The 21,786-nt window shown below is 46.7% G+C and overlaps 1 protein-coding gene across 1 annotated transcript in view; it reads right to left on the bottom strand.

Moving 5' to 3' along the window:
• Positions 1-449: 449 nt before the first annotated feature.
• LOC121012773 (protein POLR1D-like) overlaps positions 450-21,786 on the bottom strand; it is a 48,492-nt gene continuing 27,155 nt past the window's right edge. The window contains exons 2-3 of the mRNA XM_040448104.1: positions 20,062-20,136; positions 450-1,586 (exon numbers count right to left, since the gene is read on the bottom strand). Coding sequence (XP_040304038.1) covers positions 1,280-1,586; positions 20,062-20,136 — 382 coding nt within the window. The 3' untranslated portion in view covers positions 450-1,279. The remainder of the gene's footprint in view (positions 1,587-20,061; positions 20,137-21,786) is intronic.

Below are 21,786 nucleotides of genomic sequence, written 5' to 3'. Positions count from 1 at the left end.
GGGAGGGTCAAGCGAGGCCTTGGGTTTGTCCCTCCTGCGCTTTTAGCTCGGACCAGACTCGGGATGTGGCCGGTGGCTCGCTGGGGAAGCAGCACTCGGTCTAGTCTAGTTTCTCTATAAACACCCCAAAGCTAACTTTTCGGATGTGCTCCTTTCTGACCCTGAGAAAGGGCTTTTCTTGGCTGCCAGGAAGCAGGGCACAGGCTGTGGCGGGTGATTATCTGAGAGCAGCCAGGCATAAGGTCAGACGCTAGGGAAAACCGGGCGGGGACCAGACAGACGGATTCTTCTTCCTTTTGTGGGCTGGGGAAGACGGGACTTCGTGGCACTTTCCTGAGTATGAAAGGAAGGACGCGGGTCTGCAAAGTCTGTAATTGTACGTTCATTTGGGAGACACCCTGATACGGAACAAAACAAAAAGCAAGAAAACAACACCGAGACCAGAAAAAGGCGTTGTAAACACACTTTTATTTACCATTAAGATTTCGGAAACAACTCTACTGAGGGTGGTAATGTAGGTCTTTAGCTCAAGAAGACACAGCACTGAATAATTTAACTTTAACCTTTGAAGGTTCTTTTGAAAGCACCGCTTAGAACGCACGCGTTGCCCCCAAAACTGACTGTGGAAAGGTGGTTCATCTGGGGAATGAGTCTGAGAACGCACAAGGCAGCGACAGAGCCCCGTTTCCCCGGCTCTGGCTGTTGGTACCGAACACCAAACCCAAAGCCCTGTGGGCACCCTCCCCGAGGGCTCGCTCGCAGGAAAAGGAAACCGGCAAGGCGTCTCTCGCTTGCGTTTCTTCCTGGTACATTTCCAGCCCTTCCAAGGGCCACACCTCGGCCTAAGCACGGTCACTGGCCGGCTGACCGCTGCCTCTGAAATTCAGCCTCCAGCAAGATGACGTCTAGGATTTACAAGTGATTTTTGGTTTTTTTGGAAAAAAACTTGAGAAATGACCACGATTGGAACACATGAAACAAACCAACAAACAACCCTGGAACTAGTCGTAACCATCTCGGGGAACTTTGTTTCCGTTTCAGATTTATTTCGAAACCGACTGGCGAACGAGAGAGAGAACAGAAACCACACGCGTGCGCGGGGCGCTGCCGCAGTGGCCGAAACCTGCCGCGCCGCCTGCAGACGAGTCCCCGGGCGCGGACAGCCGTGTCGCCGCCGCAAAGGACCGGCGCTGAACACCACTCCAGCCCGAGGCCCGTGCCCCAACCCCGCGTCCGCACAAGCCCCAGTCCCGGAGGCCGCGGCCGCGCGGTCCCGGCCTCACCGCTTGTCGGACCGCTTCTCGTACCTCGCCGGGCCCCTCGCCGGGCCCCTCCCCGGGCCCCTCTCCGGGCTGCTCCGCTTCGGCGGTGGCGAGGGGCCGCCGCGCGCGCCCCGGCCCTGGGAGCTGGGCTTGTAAGGGTGGCCTCGGTGCCCCTTGCGGTGCTCTTCCCTCCGGCTCTGGCTTTTCGCAGGTGCCTTCGTGGCCTCTTTCGGCTCAGGGTCCTGCTCTTTGTGGGAGGGCAGCGTGTTCTTAATCGTGTTAATCAGAAATCTCTTATTCGCGCCGGCGAGGGGGCACTTCATCCTGGGGAGGGAACAACACAACAGCGTCAGTCCACGCAGCCGGCGCCGACGCCGCGCCCGCCGATCGCCGATCGCCGATCGCAGCTCGGGCCGAAGGGTTCTGTGAACACGCAAGCGAGTTTCTGAATTTGTTCGGCTTTCCTTGCATGCCACCTAGTGTAAACTCGGAGCACCAGGGGGAAGAGGCAAGACGCTTGGAATTCGGAGACGGCCGGCCGCTTCGGCCCCCTCTTCTCCCTGGGACTCACTTTCCCCCTGCGACCCAGGGGCCACACGGTGAAAGAACGGAACCACTCAGTCTTTTCCCCTTGAATGATCAACGCCTGATTTGACTCTAATCTGCATCGCGAGCTGCATTTATCAGGGCTCGTTTTTCATTACCAAAGAGTAAAAAGCAGTCCCTCTTGGGCAACAGAAAAGTATGCCTTGCCGTGTCTTGAGTACTGGAGCCAAGTGCTCTGTTCTGGAAATAAAAATTGCGCAAAGAATCCATACAAACGCACGAATCGCTTTTTACCTTTAAAAGCAAACATCTCTCACACTTGCCACATTAGGACGCTACTCTGTGCTCTCGTGGGGAGCACCTCACACAGGCCCACCCTCTGGGTCAATTTCTGCTCCGGGTACATTGAAGTAGCTTGTGATTCAAGTTCACCCAAGAGACAAGATGTAGCTAATTAAATTACTAGTTGACAGGCTTACGTATACACTGCTGTATTTTTCCTTTTCACGTCTACCAAATCTCTCATTTTGGAGAACTCCCCACCCCCCATCACGTTTCTCAGAGCGGCTAGTACTAAACAAAAACGAATGCAGGATTCTATCATCTCCCATGTTTGTAGCACACCGATTCGAAGAGAAGCCCACACGATGACTTCAAACTCAATCTACGGGCACCCCACTGGAGTGACCCTGTAGCTCAGCACCCCCCCCCCCCATCAGTGAAAAGAGAAGCAGACATCAACCTATTGCCACTTACAGGGAGGTCAGACCACCTCAAGCAACCAGAACGGCATCGAATCCGGAAGTGAAATGACAGGTGGGGGACAAAAGAAAAGGAAACGTCTCCTGCGGCAAATGAACAGCTCTTGGGCCCAACGCGGACGGAGACAATACCTGAGAAGCATCAAAGGTGGTGTGGACCCTCGACGTGCCAGGCGGGGCTAATGCTCAGGCCGGAAGTGTCGAGGGAAGGAACTAGAACAGGGGGAAAAGGAAATGCAGGCAGAGAGGAGCGCGGCAGGGGCGGTGGGAACCCTTGGAGGCGGCAGCGATGCGGTGGGGGGGCCGGGCGCCCGGGGTTGTTTCTCTGGGTAGCGCCGGAGTTTAGAAGCCACAGGACAGGAGCTGAGGGGCAAAGAAGAAAGGCAGTGACAACGGGGAAAGGAAAACCAGCTCCGAAGCACGGGGGGTTGAACACCACGTGGCTCCCGGTGGCCCCGCGGGGCTTCACGGAGCTTCCAGAAAGAGCACACCAGCCAGCATGACGCTACCTCAAGGGTCCCGAGGCGCAGCCACCTGCCCTGTCCTGGAGCCACAGCCCTGAGCAATAAGGGGGCATCGACGAGAGGCCACCCTGCTTGGACCTCCGTGGCACCAGAGGGTCTAACTGCAGGCACCGTTCCGGAGCAGAAACCTTGAACCCCTGCAAACTCGGGAAAGATACGGAAGAGTACGACACGCTGGTGTCACCAAAGCGCACGACGCAGCCAGACTGCGGGAGAAAGCGGCCCCTCAGCGTGGCGGGTGACAAGCGACAAGCTGAGAGTGCCCAGTGCTTCCGGCAGGAGCGGGGTCACTCGTCTAAGTGGACCGCATGGGTCTCTTGCATGTGGGGGGCTACGGACGGCTGGCTCTGGAAAATTCTGGGCTACGTTCAGTGGAGCGTGCCAGGCCAGTGCCGATAAAACCGGTCAGCTCTTCTCGGGATTAGACCAAGGGGGAAAGGCCAGCACTGCCAGATGGGACAATGACCCAGGATATCAAAACAAAACCTTTGGCAGCGCCTGGTGAATTCTGCTTGGTTTTGCTGTCTTCCACGTAAGGCCGTCTCCACCCCCACGGGCTTGCCTGAGATGAGCACAGCTCTTCTGCTACGGACACGCAGGTTCCCACGGAGAGAGCAGGGGGGCCGAGCCGCAGGGGACGGTTCCTAGCTTCCAGCTGCTTGTGGGACCCACTGACTCAACACAGCACCCAGAAGGGCTGTTCAGAGAATGACAGGGCTTTCTAGGGTCAGGTCCACAAGAAAACTGGCCTTCACAGCTTTTTTTTATTTTTAATGTTTATTTACTTTTGACAGAGAGAGACAGAGTGGAGGAGGGGCAGAGAGAGAGGGAGACATAGAATCCGAAGCAGGCTCCAGGCTCTGAGCTGTCAGCACAGAGTCCGATGTGGGGCTCGAACCCACAAACGCTGAGATCATGACCTGCGCAGAGGTCGGACGCTCAACCGACTGAGCTACCCAGGCGCCCCATTCACAGCTCGCATAGTAAGTGATTCCACAAGAAGACGTTGTAACATGTGCACTGAGGATATCAGGGTGTAAGGCGTGCAACAGTGTTGCTGACGTTTGAGGAAATCTATGGCGAGAGAGCGGCCCCAGCCTCCAGTGTCGTAACTCGTTTTGCTGAACCTCACGGCCCGGTGCTTTATTGCTACGCGTGCGTACAACATGGTACCCGCTGAGCACACATGCTCTGAAATCATACCATGTATCCAACTGAACCTTGGGCGTGTCATGTGATCTCCCTACGGCCTCTTGCCTGTTAAGTGTGGGAAATGACTGCAGATCATTGAGTGAGTGAGTGAGAACATGCTTAGAAGAGTACCTAATGTGTAACAAGCGCTTGGTAAATGTCAGCGCTGCTTTATATCCTAGCTCTGCTAACTAGCCATGTGACCGTGACCGTGGGCAAGTTACTTAACTCCTCTGTGCATCCGTTTTCCCCATTTGCAAAGGGGAGTGACAGAAATATCCACCTATTGGGAGGACTTACTGAGACAATGCATAAAGCACTTAGCACAGTACCTGCGTGGCACACGGTAAATCTTCAGTGCATGTTACCTATGGGTCTATAATTTCTCATCCACAATTCCCAAGTGTTAAAACCTCTGAAAATCAAGTTCTTTCTATGAAGCCGAAAACCTGGCCTAACTGCACACTGGGCTATTTATGTCTAGTCTTGATCCCATTTATAGTAGAAGCATTCAGAGGTTTGGGGGCAGACGGGATAACGTGTTGAACGAGCACCCCTGGGGGTGTTCGTCATGCACACTGGATGTGCTCAAGTGCCTTGCTAAAATGGGAAAACATCTAAATTTAGAAACTTATCAGGATTCAAGGGTTTTAAACAGGGAATGTGGACCGACATTATTATTCTTCGTTCTCTTCTCTGTGAAAAAGGGTGCACGCCACACTCACATCCGTTAATTTAGCAGGGAATTCTCCTTGATGGTGACTCAGGAGAACCTCCTGAAGCCTCAAATCACCGGGGATAATAAGTTAATCAAGAACAGAGTGGGCTACCTGATGTTTCTCAATGAAAAAAAAAAAAAATTAAAAGAAGGAAAAAAAAAAAACCCAACCACCTGAGCCAGCAAGAAAAGCTTAATGACATTTTATAGAAATTTTCGCAAAAATGGGTAGAACTGCAAAGTTTTGGTATTTCTACACCTGGAAGTTTCCCTTTCCAGGACATCTCAGTCCCCCACTGGTGTGGGGGGGCGGGGGGCGGTCAGTGGGCTACGGGGTATCCCTCTGAGCTTATAATTTGCATTTCCTAAATTATGTGAGCTCTGCAGATGCTTTTCAGATAGAACACGGAGGGCCGGGGTACGTAGGTGGCTTCTGAAGTCTGTCCCAGTTTTGAAATTCTCTGCTCACAGTTATTTTTCTCTCAAAGTTTTGAAAAGCTATCAGCCAGGATCATGGTGCGGTAAGGCATAACGTTTTTCCTTTAAAAAAATTTAAGTGCGTGTGTAGAGTTATTTTTCTCAAAGTCTTGAAAAGCTATTAGCCAGGATCATGGTGTAATAAGACATAACTTTTTCCTTTGAAATTCTCCGCTCATGGTCTGTATGTTAACCCTTTAGAAAACGACTCTTCTCTCATTCATCCCATTTGAAAATTCATTTCACCCATCTCTCCATCTGGCGTCTCAGCTCTCTCTTGGTGCCGCTTTTTTGTGTATTTGAGATGACACGATGAGCTGGCGTTAGGTGCCAACCATTCCAGGGTTTTTCACATCCGCACTGGGGTATATAAGGCCTGCGCCTGGGGCGCGGCTGCTCGATGTTTCTGCACCGCCTACGTCCCTGGCTATGTCCCAAGACACGCTGCTGGGGTTGGGGACCGGAGAGGCCACGGGATGGGGCGGCTGCTTCCCTGTCTGCAGCTGTGATCCGTACAACGTCAGTGGTCTCACCCTGGCTGGCTGCTTTCATTTTGGGTTTTAGAAAGCTATCCTAGCTCGTGTGGGAAGAGCCGATTTCAGGCGCTAGCGATATAAATGGATATAAAACTCTAAATATAACGGGACCGGTTACAAGTCCACTGGAGAGAACCCACGACAGCACTTCAGGCTTAAGATCCAGCATCCTCCCTCTGGCGAACTCGGAAAGTGACGGGCTTTGCTTCGCTTGCAAAGCCGTCCGCGCAGAAGCTGTGACGAAGGCTGCCGCAAGCCGGGGGGAAGGCGGATTTCTAGAGAATCTGCTGTGAGACAGACTCGGACTGATTGAGGCCGGGATTAGAAGCTTTTCACCGCTCCCTCTCCTTCTGAGTGCGCACACTATGTAACCTGGTTTGCGAAGTAAGGCACATCCTCCTGGTAGTTATCATGCTCGACTTACGAAAAACAGTAGACTATAAAACAAACCAAGAGAACAGAAAGGGGGAGAGATACGTAATTCTTTTGCTGATCTTAATACTTTTTTAAATACTGATTTTTTTTTTTAATTATTTTTTTCAACGTTTATTTATTTTTTTGGGGACAGAGAGAGACAGAGCATGAACGGGGGAGGGGCAGAGAGAGAGGGAGACACAGAATCGGAAACAGGCTCCAGGCTCTGAGCCATCAGCCCAGAGCCTGACGCGGGGCTCGAACTCACGGACCGCGAGATCGTGACCTGGCTGAAGTCGGACGCTTAACCGACTGCGCCACCCAGGCGCCCCTAAATACTGATTTTTTAATACTTTTTGTCTCTCTACTGCTGAAGGTGGGCAGTTGTAACGTCTAACGTGCTACGAGGTCAGACCTGACACTTTTGGATTCGAAAGTAGCTCCACGGGGGCGCCTGGGTGGCTCAGTCAGTTAAGCCTTAAGCATCCGACTCTTGATCTGCGCTCGGGTCATGGCTCAGGTCATGATCTCGCGGTTGGTGAGATGGAACCCCACGTGGGGCTCTGTGCTGACAGCACTGAGCCTGCTTGGGATTCTCTCTCTGCCTCTCCCCTGCGCACGCGCGCATCTTCTCTCTCAAAGTAAGTATTTTTTAAAAATAAAACGGTCCCACGAATACGACCCGTCAGATAGTGACATGCGATCACCGGCCAACGAGGCGAACCATGCTGACACCAACTTGCGTGAAGTGACTGCCCCGTGCCATCCATCACATGACTGACACGACCTCGTTCCGTTTCTCCAGTCATCAAACACTTTATGGGTGGACAAGAGAGGACGAAAAGCAACTCGTCAGAGATCCCGAGCTAGTGGGATGGGAGCCGGGGGGTCTGACGCCAAGGTCCACCCTCCGGGATTGTCCCAGACAGAGAAGAAGGAGCGGAGAGACAGACACATGCGTGGTGTCACCGGGTGGCGAATCAGCAGGGCAGTCAGGTGAGGAAACCGTAGGCGCTAAGCCCATCAGCCCGCTTGCCGCCGAGGCTGCTTTGTCTGGCCCGGGCACCAAGAAGCGAATCTGGACGTGGGGTCAGATGGGGAGCCGCTGACACGGACAGGGCCGCGACAAGGGCAGACAGCGCCCTAAACGCACTCGATTTTGCCACCGGGGGCGCAGAGCAGGCATTGCGAAATTATGATTCTTACTTTTCTGGTGAGGGAAGCGGAGGCCAAGTTCCCGTGTGACGCTCCCCAACTCACTCCTGTGTTCTGTGGCCACACGCACTCCCACGCCAGCAAGTGGCGCTCTACCTGCCGCTGGGCACGTTCCTCGGCGCCATGACGGATGTAAGTGAAAAAGGACCCTTAGAAAGAACTGGACTCCCAACGCTCCAGGAAACAAGGGAAATATTTTTAATCTTGACGCTGTGGTTGATTGCAACTCATTTTCTTGTTTAAAGCTGCCACAGCCACCACAACCACCCAGGGGGCCTACAGTTTGCGATGTGGGAATCAAATGCCTCAGCATGTGGCCACCCGAGAAATCCTTTTAGAGCGTCATAATCCCCATCGCTCAACTGCTAATTCTTAATTACTCTGTGGTGCGGACAACAGTCCTGAGGCCCAAGGTAGGTTTTCAGCTACTCTGTCCCCAGTGCTGTATCTAAAAGTAACGTGAGATAGGTGACGTGTATGTACATATATAGTTATGCTATTAATTAATTTTTATTTAATTCTTTTTCATGTTTATTTATTTTTGAGACAGAGAGAGAGCATGAACGGGGGAGGGGCAGAGAGAGAGGGAGACACAGAATCTGAAACAGGCTCCAGGCTCCGAGCCGTCAGCACAGAGCCCGATGCAGGGCTTGAACCCACGAACCGTGAGATCATGACCTGAGCCGAAGTCGGATGCTCAACCGACTGAGCCAGCCAGGCACCCCGATTGCTGTTTTTTTGGTCTTTTGTTTTTTGTTGTTAACACTTATTTATTTTTGAGAGAGAAAGAGGAGACAGCACAGAGCACGAGCGGGGGAGGGGCAGAGAGAGACGGAGACACAGAATCCGAAGCAGGCTCCAGGCTCTGAGCCGTCAGCACAGAGCCCGATGCAGGGCTTGAACCCACGAACCATGAGATCGTGACCTGAGCCGGCGTTGGCTGCCCAACCGACTGAGCCACGCAGGCGCCCCGCTGGTAATTTATTTTTCAAAGTCTGAGAAGGCACAGGGTAGGTCCTGCGGCAAAGATAAAGGCCAGGCTATCTGTCCACGTATTTATGCTTGTTGGGAGACCACCGGGAGGAAACAGAGGCGTGTGACGATAAACCTCAGAAGCCGGAATGGGAAAGGTGGTGTCCCGGGATACGTGACAAGCCTGCTGTCCTTGGCTTCCTGCTCCCCGAGCCGCACACATCATGTCCACAGCGATCTCACCCAGCGGGAACGCACGCGGGGCTCTCCGATTCACACGATCTCACAATTCACTCGATTCACTCGTAACTGGATGTGGAAGGAATGCGGGAAGCTGGGGCAGGAAGGCGCAGGAAGTATGACACATCGGCATCCTGCCGGACAACAATCCACGGAAGAGACCTAGTGTAGGACACGAGCGTTCAGCCAGGGACGAGAAAGCAAGTGGGAACCCAGGCGTCCGCAAGTGGCTAGCTGGGGCCTCAGGAAACCTCTCTGGGCCCCATGGTCTTAGCCATAGAGTAGAGGCTTTGGATCTCGTGGCCCTGAACTACTGCCAAGAGCCTCATCCGTGAGTCACTCTGAAATGCGAGCCCTTCCTTCCCTCCCCGCTGAGCTGTGCTCACCTGCTCACTTGTCCGTGTCCACCAGTGGACTGACACCTTTAAAGCCAGGAGGGAGTCTTCTTTACTGCTGCCTGAGCCCGGCCTCTTACTATACCTACCGGTTGGGGCTCAGGCAAGTGAATTAAAAAAAAAAAAAAAGCCTGCAAAAAGACTCGAGAAATGATCTGCTTTCCGGTATAAAGCTGACTACATAACAACAGAAGAACGACGTACAGGAATTTTCACCTTATCACCGGACCGACTCCAGGCCAAAACAGAAAGGCACCCAAAAGTGCCACTCGCCTTAAAACAACCAGGTGAAGAAAACCGAAGAATCATTTTCTGTCCCACTCAATCCTTGTAACCTTTTATACCGGAATATAAGCCTTTCCCAGGCTAAGGCTGAAGTCCTGCGAGCCCTCGCCGCAGAAATGACATTGGGCTACAGATCAGCTGATGTGAATGTGACCAGAATAAAAACAGCTTTGTAGACCGTGAAGCTGTGCAAATTGCTGAAATGTGTGCCTATAAATTCCTTTACGTTGACTAAAAGGAAGTCATATGGGCCGATATTTCAGCCTCCTTGAGGCCTCTGTTAAGAACAGCTTCTGAAGAGATCCCTTTGCTGAAATACGTGCACAGAAGTACAGAGCACCAAATGGCCTCTTTCTTTACAAAATAAAAAATGGCATTTCCACTGCATTTTCTTTAGTTCCGCAGTCTCTTTCTGGCAATGGCTCAACGACCTCGCTAAGATCGTTTCATGGAATGTCCAAGAGGGGAAAAAATGGCGACCTAGTTCTGTTTTAAATTTTAAGGCAAATACGGCCCATTCTCACCATTACTATCTAACATAGTACTGGAAGTCTTAGCCTCAGCAAAAGACATAAAGGGCATACAAATCGGCAAAGAAGAAGTCCAACGTTCACTATGTGCAGATGACACGAGACCCTATGGAGAAAACCCGAAAGACTCGTTTCAATTCCTTAATTTTAATCAACGTGATTAAAAAAAATGCTAGAACTGATATGTGAACTCAGTGCAGTCACAGGATATGAAACCAACGTGCAGAAATCTGCTGCATTTCTATACACCAATAATGAAGCGGCAGAAAAAGAAATCAAGGAATCAGTCCCACTTGCAATTACACCAAAAACAATAGGAATAAATCTAACTAAAGAGGAAAAAAGACCTATACTCTGAAAACTATAGAAGACTTACGAAAGAAATTGAAGAGAACACAAAGAAATGGAAAAACATTCCATGCTCATGGATAGGAAGAACAAATATGGTTAAAATGTGGATACCACCCAAAGCAATCTACATATTTAATGCAATCCCTATACCACCAGTGTTCTTCGCAGAGCTAGAACAAACAATCCGAAAGTCTGTGTGGAACCACAAAAGACCCCGAACAGCCCAAGCAATCCTGAACAAGAAAAACAAAACTAGAGGCATCACAAGTCCGGATTTCAAGCTATATTACAAAGCTGTAATCATCAAGACAATATGGTACTGGCACAAAAACAGACACACACATTAATGGAACAGAATAGAAAACACAGGAATGGACCCACAACTACATGGTCAATTTATCTTTGACAAAGCAGGAAAGAACATTCCGTGAAAAAAAGTCTCTTCCACAAATGGTGTTGGGAAAACGAGACAACAACACACAAAAGAATGAAACTGGACCACTTTCTTCCACCACACACAAAAACAAATTCAAAATGGATGAACGACCTAAATGTGAGACAGGAACCTATCAAAATCCTAGAGAAGAACACTGGGCAGCAACCTCTTTGACCTTGGCTGGAGTAACTTCTTATTAGCTGAAGGCAAGGGAAACGAAAGCAAACATGAACTATTGGGACCTCGTCAAGATAAAAAGCTTCTCCACAGCAAAGGAAACAATAAAACTAAAAGGCAGCCTGCGTCATGGGAGAAGATATTTGCAAATGGCGTATCTGATAAAGCGTTCGTATCTAAAACCTATAAAGAACTTATTAGACTCGACACCCCCAAAAACAAACAACCCAGTTAAGAAATGGATAGAAGATATGAATAGACAATGTTCCAAAGAAGACATCCAGATGGCTAAGAGACACATGAAAATATGCTCAACATCACTCACAGTCAGGGAAGTACAAATCAAAACCATGATGAGAAACCACCTTACGCCTGTCAGAATGGCTACAATTAACTCAAGAAAGAACAGGTGTTGGCGAGGATGTGGCGACAGGGGAACCGTCTTGCACTGTTGGTGGGAATGAAAACTGATGCAGCCAATCTGGAGAAGAGTATGGAGGTTCCAAAAACAAAAAACGAAACAAACAAAAACAACTAAAAACAGAACCACTCTGTGATCCAGCAATTGCATTATTAGGTATTTACCCAAAGGATACAAAAATACAGCTTCAAAGGGGGTACATGTACCCCACTGTTTACAGCAGCACCATCAACAATAGTCAAACTATGGGTACACACCCACACACCCAGACACACACACACACACACACACACACACACACACACACACACACTATATTCAGCCACCAAAAAAATGAAGTCTGGCCATTTGTAATGATGTGGCTGGAGTTAGAATGTATTATGCTAAGCGAAGTCAGTCAGAGAAAGACAAATATATGATTTCACTCATATGTGGAATTTAAGAAACCAAACAGATGAGGGGCACCTGGGTGGCTTGGTTGGTTAAGCGTCCAACTTTTCGTTTCAGCTCAGGTCATGATCCCACTGTTTGTGGGTTCGAGCCCCATATCGGGCTCTGTGCTGACAGCATGGAGCCTGTGTGGGATTCTCTCTCTCCCTCTCTCTGCACCTCCCCTGCTCGCACACACACACACTCTCTCAAAATAAATAAACATTAAAAAAAAAAAAAGAAAGGAAACAGATGAACATATAGGAAGGATGGGGGAAAGAAAGGGAAACAAACCACAAGAGACTCTTAACGATAGGGAGCAAACTGAGGGTTGATGGAGGGAGTGGGGTGGGAGGTGTGCTAGATGGGTGATGAGTCTTAAGAAGGGCACTTGCTGTGATGAGCACTGGGTGTTGTGTGTAAGTGGTGAATCACTGAATTCAACTTCTGTGGCCAATACTGCACTATATATTAACTAACTAAAATAAAATTAAAAAAAATTAAAATAAAATATATTAAGCAAATATAAAGGCCTTCTAGATGCTTAGAAAAACAAACCATGGCCCACTAGTAAGCAACAGATTGTCTACTCCTTTAAGAGCTGTCCAAGAAGGTCTGCTTGTCAGAGATGGAACTTGGGGCTCCCGTGGCTGGGCTGGCTATCCAAGTGCTCTGATGCCGTCTGCCCGTGGGAGAGGCGTGAATTCTACCTGCAGGATGGTTCCGTTCTTTTTAATAAATAGGGACTGGTAGAGTGCTTTTCAAATTTGTGTGCACTTTAGAATCACCTGGGTATCTTTTTGAAATCCTTTGGCTCAGGCCGTCTGCAAACTCATAATTTTTGGTGGCGGGACACAGACATTAGTAATTTGGGAAGCTTTCCAGATGATTTCAAATGTGCAGATGAGTTTGGGAACCAGTGCATTAGTGGTTAAAAGTGTTTATTTACACACACACACACACACACACACACACACACACACTTTAAACAGAGGGAAAACCAGGTGTTCTCCCAGGATGAGCCTGATGGGGAAGATGTTCGCTGTGCCAGCACCAGGGAGTAGAAGCAAGTCGTGGCTGTCCTTCAGTCAGACCTCTTTGCATAGCCCATAGCTGCCAGGCTGTGCTGGACCAGAAGCTGCCTTCAGGAAAAGAACCTACGTGCATGTTTGAGTTGCGTGTGAACTAGCTGGTTATTCAGAGGTGAGTGAGCCTGTCAATTCAAGGAAAATAGCTTGCAGAGTTCATTGCCAATGATAACACTGGAGTTTTCAAGTGAAAGAAAATCAGATTTTTGGAAAACTGGGAACTTGACAGGTTCCCAACATTTAAAAGACTCTCTGATGAGATTAGTGGTGATATTTATAAATGTATTTTTTAAGTATTATATAATGTGTTGTCATTAGAAGATGACTCATGAGCCAACATTTTTGAGATGGCTAATGAAGGATGTTACAGAATCATGTATGGGGAGAAGATCCAGTTAAAGTGCAAGGGAGACCAAGCGATTTTATTATGACGGAATATGAAAAGTCTGCATTATTAAAAAGGTTAAGAATCTACTACTCGCTGAGATTACTTGCAAAATTTTGACGGAGGATTAAAGAATACCATAATTTTCTGGAAAAGCTATTGAAATACTTCTTGCTTTTCTGGGCATATATTTGTGTGAGGTTGGATTTTCTTCAAATACTTCAAGCAAAACAACAGGTTGGAGAAGCAGACATGAACTTCCAAGCGTCTTTTATAAGTCAGACGTGAGGGAGGTTTGCAAAAATATTAAACAATATCACTCTAACTCAGTTTTTTTTTCCACAAATGTAGTTATTTTTATAAAAGGCATATTATTTCCTTTTAACATGTAATGGGCTTATTATCATTTTTTAAATGAATAAATAGATCCTTTTAAATTGCTCAATTTAAACTTCAAATACAGTCAACATTGATAGATATAACCCACCAAAAACATTTTTTGGGGTCCTCAATAGTTCCTAAGAGTATAAAAGGACCCTAAAACTAAAACGGCTCAGGATCACCGTTATTAAGACAACTGAAAAAAATGTCAGCAATGTCAGCAAGAATTCTTGTCCTGTAGACTAATGGGAACTTAACAGGTTTCAAGCCCTATTCTCCCAGGACCCATCTCTTACAAGTCTGAATGTTTCGCTTTGCCTGCCATCTTTTTTTTTTTTTTTTTTAAGATTTCTTTATTTATTTTTGAAAGAGAGAGAGAAGGTGTGAGTGGAGGAGGGACAGAGAGACACAGAATCAGAAGCAGACTCCAGGCTCCGAGCTGTCAGCACAGAGCCCAACGCGGGGCTCGAACCCACAAACCATGAGATCATGACCTGAGCTGAAGTCAGACGCTTAACCGACGGAGCCACCCAGGCGCCCCAGCCTCCCACCCTTTACTCCCTTTTCAACATGCTTCTGCTTCCTTCATGGGAAGAGGCTGTCAACTGTCCCCGACTATCCACTCTTCCTTTTTTCTAGAGTAAACGAACCCCAGATATTTATCTGGCACCTGACTACCTGGAGCAAAACAAAGACCGAATTCCTGACCTTGTAGTCGGTGAAGGCATGGAACAAAATTCTGGCCAGTGGAGTACATGTAGAAATGGTGGAAATGGTGGACACAACTTCTGGGGAGTGTCCTTAAAGGGACGGGGGAGGGGGGGCGTGGCTTCTTCCTTCTTTTCTGCTAAGTGAAATGGAGTGGGCCAATACTAGACCATGTGGAAAAGAATCACACTCTGTGGTTGGAAGATTTCGAAAACTGGAAGGAACCTGGGTCCTTGACAACTCTGGGGGAACTGCCAGCCTAACTGATGGGACACCCAATGGGCACATCCTTCCTCCCACAAACGTCAAGATGACCCGCGCGTGGGGTAACTCTCTCCAGGGAAAATGGAGCTGACACTGATAAACCAGTTCTCTCACTATCCGAAAGCTCTACCGAGTCAGTAAGTGGCAGAAAGGTTGTCAGGATAAATGACTTCTATTTGGAGAGCTGCCTAGAAAGAACTTATGCCCTTGAACATTGCGAACACAGCAAGAGCCCTGACTGATATTTTCATACTCACTTGTCGGGCCATCTGAATTCATGATTTAGCTCCGTACTGATTCTCTCACTGAAGGTATGAGATTGGACCAGCGGCTACAGTCAACCTGATCACAGTCCTGCCTTATACCAAACACCAAAGTGGCCTGCCCCTAACAAAACCTGTACTAATTTGATTCACTTTAGAAGAGGCACCTTATCTCTGTAAAGGACAGGGGCTGGAAAGAAGATACAAGCAGATCTAATAACGCTGACTGACTCCTCCATGCCAGGAACCATGCAGAATATTTCTGTCCACTTTATCTCACCAATTTGAGTAACTATCCTTCTAGGAAGTGGGTATTTTACTGAATGTAAGATGATTCCATATGTGACATACAGATTGACTCACACTGGATTACTTCATTTTGTATCATTTCAACCATAAATACATCACAATCAATTTCTAAAAGACAATATCTTCTGAAAAATGAAGTAACAGCAAAACCATTATCACACCTAAAAAAATCAATATTAATTACTTAATGTCATCAACTACCCCAACTGTTTCAAAAATGTCTTTTTTTAAAAATTTTGAAATGTTTGTTTATTTTTGAGAGAGAGAGAGAGAGAGAAAGAGAGAGAGAGAGAGAGAGAGAGAGAGAGAGAGAGAACACAAGCAGGGGAGGGGCAGAGAGAGAGGGAGACGCGGAATCCGAAGCAGGCTCCAGGCTCTGAGCTGTCGGCACAGAGCCCGACGTGGGGCTCGAACCCATGAACCGTGAGATCATGACCTGAACCAAAGTCAGATGCTCAACCGATTGAGCCACCCAGGTGCCCCATAAATGTCTTTTTACAGTTAGTTTGGATAAGGATCCAAACAAGGTATACATTTTACTTGGCGTGTCTCAAGTCTATTAGTTCATAGGATTCCCCTCCTTTTCTCTGCAAGTCTTTTGTTAAAGGGAATTGGGCTGTTTGTCCTGTAGAATTCCCCACATTGGACTTTTGTGCTTTTATTCCTGTAGTGTCAGTTAACGTGTTCCTCTGGCCTCTGTATTTTGTGCAAGCCAGTAGTTCTGACTGGAGATGGGATCAGATTGGGGTTCAGTCTCTCCGACAAGGAGGTCTCCTAAGTAGTGGCCTGGTGTTCCGCATCTTTTCTCAGCATGAAGACGGGTCCGTGAGTTCAGGTGTGGGTCCGCCTGACCTGTCCCAGAATGGTTCCCAGCAAGTCCGCATCTGGTCAGTGTAGCGGCCAGTGACCTTTGCCTAGGTCCAGTGCATCCTTAGGGATTGCCAATGATGCCATTCTTTTTCTTTTAAAATTGGGTTTACGAGACAGAATGCACACAGAATAAAATTTATCCTTTTAAGTAAACAGCGTTAAGAGTTTTGACAAATGTACGAGGTCGATCAAGACGTAGCGCGTTTCTGTCACCCACCAAGTTCTGCAGTTAACCCCTTCCTTCTGTCCCCATGTCCTGGCAACCAGTGATCTGTTTTCGGTCCCTATCGTTCTGGGTTTTCTAGAAGGCCACATAAATGGAACCTTACACTGTGTATGGTTTTTTGTCTGGCTTCTTTCACTTGGCAGGCTCCTGGGATTCAGCCATGCTGTGTGTAATTTCTCATCCTCTTTATTATCAAGGAGTGCTGAATGTACGGCTAGAACCACGATTTGTTTATCCGTTCATTAGTCAGTAGACATTTCAGTTGTTTCCAGTTTTCATTTACTCCTTTACTTATTTTTAAATGTTCACTCATTTTTGAAAGACAGAGAGAGACAGAGCGCGAGCAGGGGAGGGGCAGAGAGAGAGGGAGACACAGAATCCGGAGCAGGCTCCAGGCTCCGAGCTGTCAGCACAGAGCCGGATGCGGGGCTCAAACTCACGATCCACGAGATCATGACCCGAGCCCAAGGTGGACGCTTAACCGACTGAGCCACCCAAGGGCCCCTCGGTTGTTTCCAGTTTTGAGCCATCATGAATAAAAGCGCCATAAACATTACTGTGCGCATTTGTGTGGGTGCCTAAGTTTTCAATTCTCTGACAATTTGTTAGAAGAAGTCTCTGTGATGAGTATTTATAAGAAACTGCCAACTATGTTTCACAATGGCTGTATGATCTTACATTTCTGCCAACAGTGTGTGAGCATTTTAGTTGTGCCATGTCCTCGTCTTTATTTGGGACTGTCAGCCTTTTTTAATTTTTATTTTGGATACTTCAGTGCATCCCTAGTGGTGGTAACTAACTGATGTTTTCATTTGCATTTTCCTCCTAACTAATGATTTGAGCATCTCTCTTTTTTTTTTTTAATGTTTGTTTATTTCTGAAGGAGAGAGACACAGAGTGTGCGTGGGGAGGGGCAAAGAAAGAGGGAGAGACACCGCTGAAGCAGTGAGCATCTCTTTATATGCTGATTGGCCAACCCTGTACCATTTTCAATGATGTGTTTGTTCAGATCTTTTGCCTATTTTTAAATTGGATTGTTTGTTTTCTTACTGAGTTGCTAAGAATTCAAATGGTGATCTTATTCTAGCATTCTTTTATGTTAAAAAAATTTTTAAGTTTATTTATTTGTTTTGAGAGAGAGAGAGAGAGAGAATGTACAGGAGGGGCAGAGAGGGAGGGAAAGAAGAAAGAATCCCAAGCACTGTCACAGTGTGGAGCCCGATGTGGGGCTCGAACTCACCAACTGTGGGATCATGACCCGCGCCGAAATCAAGAGTCAGTCGCTAAACCGACCCGACTGAACCACCCAGGCACCCCAGGATGTCCTTTTACATTTAATAGTTGCAGTTCTACAGGGGAGTTTTCTTTCATCAATGATTTGGTAACCCCGCAGCACAATGTGTACAGGGAACAGGATAAATGTCTTATTCTTCCTCTCTCTTTGCCAATTTTATGGACAATGATTTGGTTCCACAGCATTCTCCAAACGGGACCGCTAAGTTTCTTGTTGTGATTATCATTATGACCTTGTGGATCTGAACATAGTTGAGGTATTTCGGTCTTTATAGCTTTATTCTTCTTGGTGATCAAATTACCCCATCTGGCGGGAGGGATTTCAAGTTGTTTCCTGAGTCTTTCGGCCATCACTACAGTAGTCTTCGAATGTTTCTTTGCTTTCTCGTGTGACAAGATTCTCCGGATCGTCTTATACATTCCCTGTCTATGTAGTAACGGTGTAACCTTGCCCACAGAGAGGGCGGACTTCTGGGAGGGGATCTCAATTCTAGGAGGTAATGTCACACGCCGGACAGAAATGTCTTTGTCTAGAGTGGATCTTAGGATGGGGCAGGCCATGCCTGATGGTCTTAGAGCGCAAGCTGGCCCTGCCAAAACCCCCAACCATGTGATTTTGGGCGGGAGCTTTGGGTCACAGGGTCTTGGTTAACCTCGACACTGAGGCCAACCACATGAGCAATCAATCATGCCTAAGTAATGAAATCCCAATAAAAACTCTGCATACCGAGGCCTGGGTGAGCTTCCCTGATGACGATATGCCACGTATATTGTCACACCTTAATGCTGACTCTATGGAGAGAGGACCACAGAAGCTTCATGTCTGGAACCCTCTCAGACAATACCCTTTGTGCCCCTTACTTTGGCTGATCCGAATCTGGGTTCTTTCCCTGTAGTAAGCCGTAACTGTGAGTCTCACAGTTTTCTGTGAATTGTAGGGATTCATCAGTGACTTAAGGAAGCTGAGGGTACGTTGGGAACTCCCTGAATTTGCAGGTGGTGTAAGAAGTGAGGGCAGTCTTGGTGACTGTGGCCTCTAACTTGCAGTTTGGTGAAGTCCAGACACTGCTTCAGATCTGCAGTCAGGTATCTCTCTAAAGCATGGCTTTGTACTGATATTTCCAATTCGAATTTAGGATTACAGGTTTTTACTTTGATTTTACATTTGCACCCCTCTGATGCCGGACATCTTGGTATTTAGAGCAGGTAAATATTTGCTTTATCCTGTTACATAATATTTTCCGAATAACAACATATTTTTGACAACATGAGGATGGAAAACAATTTAAGATTTCCTGGTAGTTCTTTTCAAAATGTAGTCACGTTTCAGATCATGCACAGTAGTTCCTTTATGTGCGGCTAAGTCATTCACTAAATGGCTTTTTAGGTCTATTTGTTTTATTTTGCTTGATTTTTAAGGATTGACTTTTCCCTTTATTTACTTAACTTTGTTTTACATTTTATGTAAATCATGTGCATGGTTCTAAGAGTCAAATCTACAGAATGAGGTGTGTTCTGAAGCCTAGTTTTTCTCATTTTTAGATTCGACTCTTTTCTTAATCACCCACAATCCTCCATTGTTGCGGATTTTAAATTCTAGATAAAAGATCTAAACTCAGCATATTTAACACATGAATGCCTATGTTATTGCTAAAGTGAAGCTTAAAAATGCTTAGGATTAAATTCTTAAGGGTAAATTCCTCTTTTGTTTCTAAACTTTAAGTTTTAAAGCTCTATTTTGTATAGAAACTGCAAAGGCAACTTAAGTTCTACCCAGCTGAACTGTCACATAGTCGAAATACTTACGAGTAGAATTTTAAAAATAAATTTCAATTTGCCAAGGGCTATAATTAAAACAGAGATCCTTGGGGCGCCTGGGTGGCTCAGTCGGTTAAGCGTCACACTCTTGATTTCAGCCCAGGCCATGATCTCACGGTTCAGCTGACGGGATTGAGCCCTACAGAGCCCACTTGGGATTCTGTCTCCCTCTCTCTCTGCTCTTCCCCTGCTCTCTCTCTCAAAATAAATAAAAAGAAACAAAAAACAAAACAAAACAGAGATCCTTAAACAATGAACACTGATACAACATTACTCTCACATGGCGCCTTTGGGCAGTAGATCTACATATCCACTAGGGATTTGTGATCTAAAGGGATGACGGACCCTTCACAGATGCTCTCCCTCCATACCCCCAGCCCTCTTCCTCAGGGTCGCAGAGTCCCCAGAGCTGGCCCTCAACAGGGGTCCCACTCTCCTGCTCGCCTCTGGGGGATTTCCTCTACAGCCACAGTTTTACATTCCTTTCACCGGCTACAGATTTACGTATCCACATCTCCAGCCGAGACTTTCTCTTAACTACTGTTCTGTTTTAAGGAAGATCACTCAAGAACTTACCAACCCATAGGTCCCATCGTTTCTGCTCTCGTTTTGCCACGTTTTGCCTCTTTAAGCAGTTCTTCAATTGCTTTCCTGATGGGGAGAAAAATAGAGTTGAGAGGTAGTCACACGACTGAATTCTTAAAAATCAGTTTATTCCACATATATGATCTTGTGGAAAGAACAGCTTTTGAAACACAGAATGCCAAAATGGGGGAGAAGTTTTTTTAGATTAAAAAAAAAAAAACATGGCTGACAGTTTTGAGCAGGTAAAAATTAAAAAAAGAAACTTTGTATATGAAGGGGAAACATACTGAAAATTAAAGACAAAATGACAAGCTGTATCTGTATTTAAAATGTTCAAATGCACTCTTATTCTAAGAAATACTAATGAACCCAACTCTGATAAATATATTTCTACCCATTAGTTAGTAAGAGAGTAGAGAAAGGAGTACTCTTTGCTCTACTAATGGGGACTGAAACTGATAGAACACTTCTTTAGGACAATTTGGCAACATGACAAACAGCCTTCAAAAGAAGACATACCTGCTGACCTAAAAACTCTACTTTATCCTAAGAAAATGGGTACAGCGTATATTGGATAATTTTTATTTCAGATTTCTTTGCATGCATATATTACCCAGGAAAACATTTGGACGGGTGTTATCAAGATGGTAAGAGGAGTTTCTGGGTGATTTTAATTTTTTTTTGTTTGCTTTCTGTATTTTCTATTTTTTCTAGAGTGAGTCTGTATTATTTGTGCACTTTTTTTTTTTTTTAATTTTTTTTTCAACGTTTATTTATTTTTGGGACAGAGAGAGACAGAGCATGAACGGGGGAGGGGCAGAGAGAGAGGGAGACACAGAATCGGAAACAGGCTCCAGGCTCTGAGCCATCAGCCCAGAGCCCGACGCGGGGCTCGAACTCATGGACCGCGAGATCGTGACCTGGCTGAAGTCGGACGCTTAACCGACTGCGCCACCCAGGCGCCCCTATTTGTGCACTTTTTAGCAAGATTTTGAAAAAAAAAAAAAAAAAAACAACCCAGAAAACATACTTATCAATCATATTCTGAGACATTACTCTGTTTATTTTTAACTTATATATATCTTTAAATTATATATATAAATATATGTTATAATTTTATATATATATATATATAAAACTTACTGTCAAGTTGGCTCACACACAGTGTATATATACAGTGTGCTCTTGGCTTCAGGAGTAGACTCCTGTGATACATCACTTACATACAATGCCCAGTGCTCATCCTAACAAGTGCCCTCCTCAATGCCCATCATCCATTCTCCACGCCCCTCCACCCCCATCAACCCTCAGTTTGTTCTCTGTATTTAAGAGTCTCTTATGGTTCACCTCCCTCTCTGTAAATAATTTTTTTCCTTCCCTTCCCCCATGGTCTTCTGTTAAGTTTCTCAAGTTCCACATATGAGTGAAAACATACGGTATCCATCTTTCTCTGACTTATGTCACTTAGCGTAGTACCCTCCAGTTCCATCCACGTTGCTGCAAATGGCAGGATTTCATTCTTTCTCATTGCCGAGTAGTATTCCATTGTATATATATGTACAAATCTTCTTTATCGACTCATCAGCTTGATGGGCACATGGGCTCTTTCCATAATTTGACTATTATTGATAGTGCTATCAACATTGGGGTACATGTGCCCCTAAGAATCAGCACACCTGTATCCCTTGGATAAATTCCTAGCAGTGCTATTGCTGG

Source organism: Herpailurus yagouaroundi, unplaced genomic scaffold (assembly GCF_014898765.1).
Source record: "Herpailurus yagouaroundi ecotype Mexico unplaced genomic scaffold, PumYag 197, whole genome shotgun sequence".
In the NCBI taxonomy this organism is placed as follows: domain Eukaryota; kingdom Metazoa; phylum Chordata; class Mammalia; order Carnivora; family Felidae; genus Herpailurus; species Herpailurus yagouaroundi.
This window is presented reverse-complemented; position numbering and strand designations above follow the sequence as displayed.